The sequence below is a fragment of the Penaeus vannamei genome, chromosome 3, assembly GCF_042767895.1.
Source record: "Penaeus vannamei isolate JL-2024 chromosome 3, ASM4276789v1, whole genome shotgun sequence".
NCBI classification, from domain to species: domain Eukaryota; kingdom Metazoa; phylum Arthropoda; class Malacostraca; order Decapoda; family Penaeidae; genus Penaeus; species Penaeus vannamei.
The window spans coordinates 29,069,862-29,079,949 of NC_091551.1; the positions used below are offsets into that span (position 1 = coordinate 29,069,862).

The following is a 10,088-nucleotide window of genomic DNA, read 5'->3' on the forward strand; positions in this document are numbered from 1 at the left end:
GAAGAAAGAGAAGGTGGAATAAGGTATTATAACGTTTTGGCCAATATTTTGAAAAGTATGTATCAGTATTGCTTTAAAATTAGACCGAGTGGATCCCTTTTCTTACCGAGATTTTTATTAGTATACCCTTTCTTCACAGCTTTCATAGTTTTTAATTTTGCTGAATATCCATGGATGCCAGTTGTAAGTCATAGCCATGAATGTTGCAAGAATCTGGTAGGGATGCACACTATTGCTTTTATGATGTCATATCTGGTCTTATAGTAGCCATATCTAATAGGAGATACTTTTGTCTACAGGAATATAAAAGGTCTCTTAAAACCTCCATGTGATGATTCTGTTCATGATAAACAATCCTCCAGTCTTGCTTCAAGGTTTCAGAAACCAGGGGAAGGAAACAGTTTTAGGTAAGTGACACAATTAAAGGTGTATTATGGTCATTAGGAGGGATCCCTTTCTAAAAGTATGCAACCAAGTAAAATGCAACTTATGATTTACTTTATGTAGCTATTGAAACTTCCCAGTGCTAGTGGCACCTCCCATACATAGATAGATCAAGAATTGTCAGTAAAGTGTATTAATTTAAACTTCCAGTAATATTTTGTATTGAGTTTTTCAGGAGTAGATTTATAGAAATCATTAAAGCTATGTAACCAGAATTAATCAGATCATTTCAAACTTCAATTATTCTAGAAGTATGGGCACAGCGTCCTCTAGCAGTTCACGAGGTTGGCAGAAGAAACAAAAGCCACAAGAGCAGAGGGAGAGGGAAAGAACTGCTAGTAGAAAGCCAGTTTCTTCTTCATCTTCATCCTCATCTTCGAGCGATTCTGAAGAGGTACTGACTGTAATAATGTCCTCTTTTTTTAACCTAGTGCCAATGGGTAAAAATGTTTGGCAAGTGGATGTAAGAACGGGATTGTTGGCACGCATCTGCAGTTTCCCCTGTTTGCGCCCGGCTCGATCGGTAGTTTGCAAACGACGTTTGATTTGACACCTTTATTTTGCTATGATTTATAGGAATATTTTAATTTTCAAGGTTTACCTTCACATAATATGTGCCATTGCCTAAAATCTTTACCATATAAATGAAGCCACTACTATATCGGAGAAAAACAAACTCCGCCCGATGAGCCAGTGGCGCAGGAATGGGCATGATATGATGCCATGGCATGTACTTACATGCTACCCATTGGTTATGGGTTAACTTGGCATTATACCATTAGGGACTCTCTATGATAACAAAAGGAGATATTTAGATATTTTAATGAAAATCAACTATATAGTTAATGATCAGAGATATTGTCTTTTTTGGAAATTAAGGTTATATTGTAGTTGGAAAGAAAATGGGTCAGCAACTTCATTTCAGCTTGCCAATGAACCAAAGGTTTGAATTCAAAGAAGGAAAGTGAATAAATGTAAATATAAAGGCAAGTGATTTTTACTTTCCAGGAACCCCCACAAAAAGTTGAAAATATACAAGAAAAAGAACGAGTAGTAGAAACTGTCACTGAAGGACCAGCCCCTCAAGCAAGATTGTTGACAGACAAGGAAATGAATGAGTTAGCAGCAAAGATTATGAAGGCAGAACTTATAGGGAATGAGGCAAGTTTATCCAGAATTTAGAATTCACTTTTGGAAGAAATTCGTGTGAAAAAAAATATATGGTTGAAGATCTTGATATTTAAGAAATTTCTGTTGAATTTCCTTGTTGTCATAGTATTTGTTTTCAAGAAAAAAAAAAAAAAAAAATATATATATATATATATATTTTTTTTTTTTACAGGCTATTCACTCTTATGAAAGTACATTAATATGCGCATTTCTCTCATCTCAGGCACAAGCAGTAAAACTCAAAAAGAAGCTTGAAGTAGCTCGTGCAGTTAGGGCCAATGCTCCACCTGGAAGCAGGGAAGACAATGAAGCCCAAACAAAGGAGGAGGTTGTTGTCTTGACGAGGATGGATTCCAGAGGTGAGTGCGGTTCGACATCCTCATGATTTTGTTTTTCTCCTTTTTCTTGATTTATTTTGATTTGTGTTAAAAGCAACCAAAGGTTCATACTGTTCAGAAATATATACAGATATATGCATGTTTATAGACAGGTAGAGATATACATATAGAGAAGAATATTTATATTTATAGAAATATACACATAGAGATAGAAGGTAGAAGTATGGATGGATGGATTGATGGATGGATGGATGGATTGATAGATGGATGGATGGATGGATGGATTGATGGATGGATGGATGGATAGATAGATGGAGGGATGGATGTAAATATATAGAAGATATAGATATACGTAGAGTGATATGTAGAGATTTACAAAGAAAGATAGGGACATATAGAAAGAGATATGGATATATAGAGAGATATGCATATATAGATATATAAAAGTGAGTGGGAGAGAGGGAGAGGGAGAAAAGGAGAGAGATTGATTGATATACATATAGAAGGGAGAAGAGGGAGGTAGAGGGAGAGAGAGAGAGAGAGAGTATTCACATATTACTGTCTATTTGTCTGCAGGGGCGTTATTTAGGGGTCAGGGGGGAAGGGAACTATTTGTGCTCGCTTCAATTGCCAACCTTGCTCCCTCCCAAGAAAAAATGAAATGACACCCCTGTTTGTCTGCTTGACTTTTCACTGTTATGTGATTAAAGAAGTAAGTATAAATGTTACCTTTATTTTTTTCTCAGGTGTTTGCAGGCCTGTATCAGGGTCAGTTGAAGAAAGTGATGGAAAGAGGAAAAAGAAGATGAAAACTCATGGCAAAGATGGCCAGAGAACAAAATACTTCCCCGATGACGATCAGTATGACCTCAAACGCATGGTATGTCACTCACATTTCAAATGCAAGTAATGGTACAGCATCACATAATTTTGTTGCTGATAGAATATTAAGCTAATCAAAGCAGGATTTAATATAAAAATTTGTTTGTGAATTATATCTGCTTTTGATTTTCTTTTGATGAACAGTTTGAGAAAGAGAAGGGTACCTCAGCTGCAGATCAGAACTCGCTCTTTGAACGATCAGCAATGCAGAATACCGAGAAACTCAATGAAGAGTATGATCTGGACGACATGTTCATGAGTAAAGCTGTTCAAAAGGAGAGTTCTGCCAAACAAGCTGAAAGAGATCGACAGAAGGCCATTGATGTATGTATATTTGACACTTGTTGGAGAGGCCTACGAGGATATGATATGAATTTAATTAGATTCAGTTTGTATTATGCTCCATAAAAGTAGCTAAATTTTTAAAAATTGTTTTTGTTAAGTGTTGTAAGAAGATTCACAAAGGAGTGATAGAACTTGTTTCCATTAGGGGATTGATCTTGGTGTGAAGTGAGGTATTAATTGAGAAGCAAGTAATAATCTACCATAATTCTTTCAACAGGAGCACAAGCGTTCTGAGAGGTCGTTAGAATCCTGCCAGTGGTGCTTTGACAATAAGGAGATGCCAAAGCATTTGATTGTTGCATTAGGTAAAAAGGTAAGTTGTGATTACAAGTTTGTGTAGAACTAAAGATGCCTTATTAATTTTTGTATTTTGCTTTCAGTTGGAGAATACATTGTTTAATTTTGCTTTATGAGTACAAAGTTAAAATGTTGATGTAATGATAAGATAATTAGAAATAAATGCAGCCACATGAATTATATGTATTTTCAGTATTCATTAGTAAGTAATTTTGCAGTATGAAATGAGAGCAAAAACATATTTATGTATATCTAATAAAGCTCTGTTACTTTGCAGGCATATATATGTTTGCCTCCCCACCAGTCTCTGACTCCTGGTCACTGTTTGATTGTGCCAATTCACCATATTGCTTGTTCTGTTCAAGCTGATGAAGACCTTTGGAGTGAAATTCAGGTGAGAGGCTCTTATTAGGTTGATTAAACAATTAAAATGTTTATTATGATTATCATAATTTTCCGGGTGAAGATTATTTCGATTATAATGTACTATGTTGCTAAAATGCATTTATGGAATATTTAATCAATTATGAACTGTAAAAGATTTTCTTTTCTTTTCGCAGGACCTCAGGAAATCTCTGGTCAGAATGTTTAATTCTCGTGATGAAGACTGTGTATTCTTTGAGACAGTGAAACGGCTGAGAAATTATCCACATATGGTTATCAACTGTGTGCCTTTGCCAAAAGAAATGGGTGATATGGCTCCCATTTACTTTAAGGTAATATATATATTTTTTTATCTTTTGTTTTATTTTTATAAGTAAATATGAGACATTATAAAGAAATACTTTTTTCAAGTATACCTACACTGTGATACATAGATTGCTTACTATATCCCTGAATGCTTTAAAGTTTCTTTTTATAGTACTTAGTATCTGAGCAAAACATTTTAAAGCTCATATAAACTTCAATGGTTGTGATATAATGAATATATGCTCAGATTTAATGTTTCTCTATTGAAAGTATTGCAGTTGTTGATGCAATGGGGTGAATATTCTTGAGCATAGATGATATACCATTAGTAATTTGAATGGTATTTGAAAATGGATTATAAAATTATTATTGTAGCTATTATCTGGCTGATTTGTCTGCATTATGAAAACCTCTTTTCTACTGCATAAAATGATGAAGTACAATAGGCAGGTGCATGTTCATGTAATATTCAGGTATCTTGAAACTAATTGTAACTAAGACCTGTAATTTTCTCATCCTTTCCTGAAGCTATTAGGAACTGTCTAGAGAGTTTATGGATTGAAAGGATTACTGGAACACAAAAACTGTGACTGAATATTTATAAGTGTAGTATATTCCTATTTTTGGCCATTACCTTGTCAAGATATTTCCATAAGGAAATGTATATTTTGTTTCTTTTTAGGATATTACCATGCTTTGTTATTGGGGATTAATGAATGATAGATAATTTTGACAATAATCCCAGAGTTATATTTAAGCTTTTTAAATTTGCATTTCACAATCAGAAGAGTACATTCAGTCAAATATGTTTACAGAAAGCAATTATGGAGTGTGAAGCAGAGTGGGCACAAAACAAGAAATTGGTTGACTTGAAGAACCGCAGTGTACGTTCAGCAGTGCCCAAGGGATTGCCATACTTCTTTGTTGACTTTGCCATGGATCCTGGATATGCTCATGTTATTGAAGATGAGCAGGACTTCCCGCATAACTTTGCTCAAGTAAGTGTCCAATACAATTTAATATGAAAGAATGCATGAACTCAACTTTTGTAGTATTTTATCTTTAATTTTTGCTTTTGGAAGGTATTAGCTTTTCATATTATTATTGTCATTCTTTTTCAGGAAATTGTTGGAGGGATGTTGGACTTGGAGACCAACCTGTGGCGAAAACCACGCAAAGAGAATTTTGATCAACAAAGGAGGAAAGTGATGGAGTTTAACAGTTGGTACAAGGAATTTGATCCAACACAAGATAAATAAATATTTATTAATGCAGTACGTTTTTATTTTTATCTGTGTTTTTAAGAGTTAAAACTTTTATAATAGGAGAAATAAAAATGGTCAAATTCTTGTTGTTTGGATTTTTGAGGAAGCATAATGATACACCTGACATAAAAGACAAAAACTGTATATCTAGGGAGTTAAAATGGTAATGAGATATTGAAATTTCTAGTAAGGAAGCCCAGTGTCCCATGTGACCAAGGGACAGAGTAAAAATAAGCCAGGATTTTCAGTCTGAAATGCAACAGGGAGACTCATAACCATATCATAAAGGGAAATGAGATTGAAATATAGGCATAAAATTTGTACACATTCATTAGTTTATTTTATGTAATCAAAGATTTTCATATTTTTCTCAACCTAGAGATGAAAAATAAACAACATTCTATAAGTAAAGAATTCTTATCTTTAAGTGCAAAATAAATTGCAGGATAATGTAATAAATGGTTTCCAGAGTATTTCATTAATAAGTTTTTGTAAAGTACTAGAGTTCAAAATTATTTTCCCAATTACACTTAAAGTTAGCCTGTCTTTGAAATATTAACTATAACTGTAGTTGGCTTTTCTTTACTGTGATGAGCTTCCTTGTAGAAAACATCTTGTCGGTTTAATTCGTGAGAAATTACAATACAACCTTTGACCCTTCTGTCTATGTAAAGTATATAGTACATAACATCTTGCTGAAAATTAACCAGAATGGGTTAACCCTCTTCAGATATCACTCCCATATTTATAAATATTTTACATCAACCAGAAATACATTTTTCCTCAAAAAATCTATCGTCAAGTATATGAAATATCAGATAATTTGTTGTGCTTTATCCGCATATATCATTTCATAAAAAGACTAATTGTAATGTTGGCCTTGAAATACTTGTTTATTTATTTATTTTTCTATTACAAAACACTTTCCTTGTTGAAACTTTTTAGTGCACTGAACATTTTCAGTACACTTTAAATGCGAGCTTTTCTGCTAACTTTGTCATAAACCTCAGGAAAAGCTTTCTCACAGTTTAAGCTCTTCCGCACCTGGTCATACAGGGTGTGGTCGAACATCTGCCGATATTCCTCACGAGTCATGTAAGAGTCCGCATACATCATTTGGAATCTGTTGGTAGGAATAAAGGGAAGTGATATAATGAGAAAAGTTGAGTGTCAACTCATTGCTCCTGAGTACATGTACTATCCACTGTAGTTTTGTTTTGTGAGTTTTGTTTGCACATAGATGGCTCAGCAAGTGCTCAGCCACCTGGGAGCCAATTAGTAGGCTTATGTGACCTTACTTCTGTGGAGCCAACTAAACACAATTAATTAATTAAAATCATGGTGGATATGGGTTTTTTTCCATCATGCCATGAATGGCTTAATGTTGAAAGGCAGGAGTCTTTTTAAATTAATAGAGAGAAACTTCAATTTCAAGTGATTTTTTAAAATCTAATTATTGTTTTCCTGGTGAGTAGCAACTTTAGCATGACTTGCAGCATATGGAAATGAAAAGTGAGTAGCAGTGCATTTCATGGCATTTTTTCTTTCTTTCCTTTTTGTGCATAGAAGTTTGCTACAAGAGTAAAACTTCAGTCAACAAATACAGCATCATAAGAAATAAGAGAATGACTAAGAAGAACAACATGAATGAAACTAACCCTTTAACCTTCCTGACAAATTCTTCAATGCGACGTGTTGTGGCAACAGGTTCAAAATTGTTCACTTTTGGCACTCCATAAGTGCCAATGTCGACAAAAAGAGTTTCAGCATCATTTGGTGGATGCAGCATGCCTGGGTTGGGTGGTAGTTTAAAAGGGCACAGCCAAATGGGATAAATCTGAAAAATGTAAGTTAAAAGGAAAAATAAAATGATATAAGGAAATGTCAGTTTCAGTATTAATAAATGAATATACTGATATAAATGAATTAACAGAGCTAAAATCTGTCTATTCCATTTTATTCTAATAATTTTGTCCTGAAACTGTAATCTGTAATAAACAATAAGCAACATACCTTGACTTCTTTCTCAAACACTTCCAGTGCATCTCTCATGGTGGAAAGAGGAACCAACATGTCCTGGATGAAATGATTTTTCTCATACAGTTCCTTGACCGTTTGTCCCTGGGTCAATTTGAGCAGTGACACTTTTGGGGGCACCAGCCACCCAAGCAGGTAACGGAAGATTACGTTATTCCCAAAGGGAATGATATCCTGGGGGATTTTACAATTCTTAATTAATACTTCGATTTTGATGTCTTTCTATGCATTAGTCTTACACTAAATTAACAATTACATAGTTATCTGTCAAAAATTAAAAGGACAATTTTCATATATTCTTAAATACAAGAAAAAATACATGGGTATCTGTTATAAATTGAAAGAACTGAAATAAGGACAGTAGGAAGATAGGAAGATAGAAGAGAACCGACCTGTATTTCCCAAAAGATTGATCTTGTGTGTCGATGGTAATAATCCCTAAGGGGGATGTACTCTACTCCTTGCAAATCCTTTTCTAAGAAGGTCTGAACATGCTTGAAGAACCAAGGCTTGTACCATTTTCCAATAGGGTTGAGCTGCAAGAGACATGGATTTCATCAAATTATTACTAATTATACTGTGAATTATCATATAATTCCTTGATATATATTACTTTACATACAATAAAAAAAAAAGTTTACCTTTCCTGGTTCAGCAGAAGTTGCCATATTACAGGTCATAACAACCCCCGAGTTTAGAGAGTACATGAGACCTTCAACAAACTGATTACCATCTATCTTGTTTGTTTCCTCTGTAAAGGTCTGTACTAGGTTATCCAGGGAATGACATGGCTTGTACTCAACACGCACAAATCTGTTATTGAAATATAGAAATAAAATATCAGTAACAATTTTAACAAAACTACAGTGCATGTAATGTATTTGATAAAAAGAATTATACATTTCATATATACATAACTATTTAAATTATGGTAAATAATGGCTGTATAGATTTTCTAAAAATAAGATAATGATTAATTTTTGTGTCATGAGAAATACCTTTTAGCTGGGACAATATCAATTTCCACAGCTGTAAGGAAGCCCAGTGTCCCATATGACCAAGGGACAGAGTAAAATAAGTCAGGATTTTCAGTCTGAAATACAAAAGGGAGACTCATAAACATGTTAAAGAGGGAAAATTTAATTATTATCATTTCATGAATCATCTTTAGTGTAATATGTCTGTATATATGGATTGATAAGAATGGCTTTTCTATATATTTCATTATGAGATTGACTTTAGGTCCTCTAACCTTAGAGCATGTTACAACTGATCCGTCAGCAACAACTAGCTCAAATGACACGCACATGTGCTGGAAAAGTCCAATTTTGTGTGAAGAGCTTTCGATGCCTGTCCCCATTACCAAGCCACCTGAGGAAAATATGTTTTGTAATTATATATTTTATCCCATCTAAAGAAAAATGTCATTAATTCTACTTAAAGTATATCAGTCCTTTTGATAGGCTATTAAACATTTATCATATTACCTTTTGTGAATGTTCCCTAGCACAGTTATTGTTAAAATAGAATTTTTCAAATGTTAGTATCTATAAGTCGATTCTCAAGACAAATCATAAATATTTATTGTGTTCAGTATCTTTATAAAGCAAAAATCTCTATCTAATCACAAAAGTATTGAAATCTCTAAATGTTATTCTACAGCATGCCTTGCTATAACTATTTGGAAAACTCCATCTCAGTCATCAATTGCAGAATATTGAGAAACTAGAAACAAGATTTTTTATTTTATATGTGCCTTAAAAAATAAGTTTCAATATCTTGTTGAAAGTATAAGTATAACAAACATATCCCACTGCTATATGATGTTAAAGGGAATCTCTGTATGTATTATGAAACCAATTAGGTACTCCTTATTAAAGATTAAAAGCATTCATGTACTGAACCTGAGACAATGAGACAACAATATTTTTAGATAATGAGATCCTATCTTCTATACAGCTACTGATAGTAGATCTTTAGACAGATCTGATAAGATAATAACTTGGCAGTTTAATCATATCTACACAGATGATTTTATATAAAATCCCTGGAAGTTCAATACCTGTGATTGCTAAAAAGTATATGAAATTGATGAATTCAGTAATATGGTTTAGATAGATCCAGAGTCAATGAAAGAATAGGGAAGTTGGAATTCAGGGAAGTTGGAATTCATAAGAAGGGAACACAGATTTATATTTTCCCCAAAAGTGTAGAGCATGGAAACAGCAAAGGACAAAAGTTCACTGGCTGGCTTTTCTCCTTGTTAATCAGTTCATGGATTATGTAACTGACCTCCACATCGTTGTGCACACTTACATATTTATATTAATATATGTTCATCTGCAATGTTTTAAAAAGTAATTCAAAATAAACACTGACAAGTATATAAAGGCAAGATAAGGCAAAGATAAGCATAAAGCAAGAAATGAGAATATTGAAACTCACCAACAGTCAGGTCATCCATTTCTGGAAGAACGGGAATAGTCCATCCAAGTTCAACAAGAGTATGGGTCAACTGTCCCATGGTTACCATTGGCTCACATCGCACAGTCTGAAGATTTGGAGTTCAATTTGTAAACTCTTGTTTTATATTATCCAAATGCAATTTTTTTCATATGCC

The 10,088-nt window shown here is 33.6% G+C and overlaps 2 protein-coding genes across 2 annotated transcripts in view; one reads left to right on the forward strand and one right to left on the reverse strand.

Annotated features, from left to right (window-relative positions):
- LOC113816838 (CWF19-like protein 2) overlaps nucleotides 1-5,513 on the forward strand; it is a 30,149-nt gene extending 24,636 nt beyond the window's left edge. The window contains exons 3-14 of the mRNA XM_070115815.1: nucleotides 1-23; nucleotides 300-407; nucleotides 694-838; nucleotides 1,453-1,605; nucleotides 1,838-1,973; nucleotides 2,699-2,832; nucleotides 2,979-3,158; nucleotides 3,397-3,492; nucleotides 3,754-3,870; nucleotides 4,037-4,192; nucleotides 4,982-5,164; nucleotides 5,288-5,513. The exon at nucleotides 1-23 is cut by the window's left edge and continues 429 nt beyond it. Coding sequence (XP_069971916.1) covers nucleotides 1-23; nucleotides 300-407; nucleotides 694-838; nucleotides 1,453-1,605; nucleotides 1,838-1,973; nucleotides 2,699-2,832; nucleotides 2,979-3,158; nucleotides 3,397-3,492; nucleotides 3,754-3,870; nucleotides 4,037-4,192; nucleotides 4,982-5,164; nucleotides 5,288-5,425 — 1,569 coding nt within the window. The 3' untranslated portion in view covers nucleotides 5,426-5,513. The remainder of the gene's footprint in view (nucleotides 24-299; nucleotides 408-693; nucleotides 839-1,452; nucleotides 1,606-1,837; nucleotides 1,974-2,698; nucleotides 2,833-2,978; nucleotides 3,159-3,396; nucleotides 3,493-3,753; nucleotides 3,871-4,036; nucleotides 4,193-4,981; nucleotides 5,165-5,287) is intronic.
- Nucleotides 4,891-10,019, reverse strand: LOC113816839 (delta(24)-sterol reductase; the record flags this gene model as incomplete). The annotated part of the gene is given in 8 exon segments (XM_070144011.1): nucleotides 4,891-6,554; nucleotides 7,090-7,268; nucleotides 7,445-7,642; nucleotides 7,861-8,004; nucleotides 8,110-8,281; nucleotides 8,467-8,561; nucleotides 8,721-8,839; nucleotides 9,914-10,019. Coding segments are annotated over 8 exon segments (1,167 nt in total), but the record flags the coding sequence as incomplete, so codon positions are not given.
- Nucleotides 10,020-10,088: the final 69 nt, after the last annotated feature.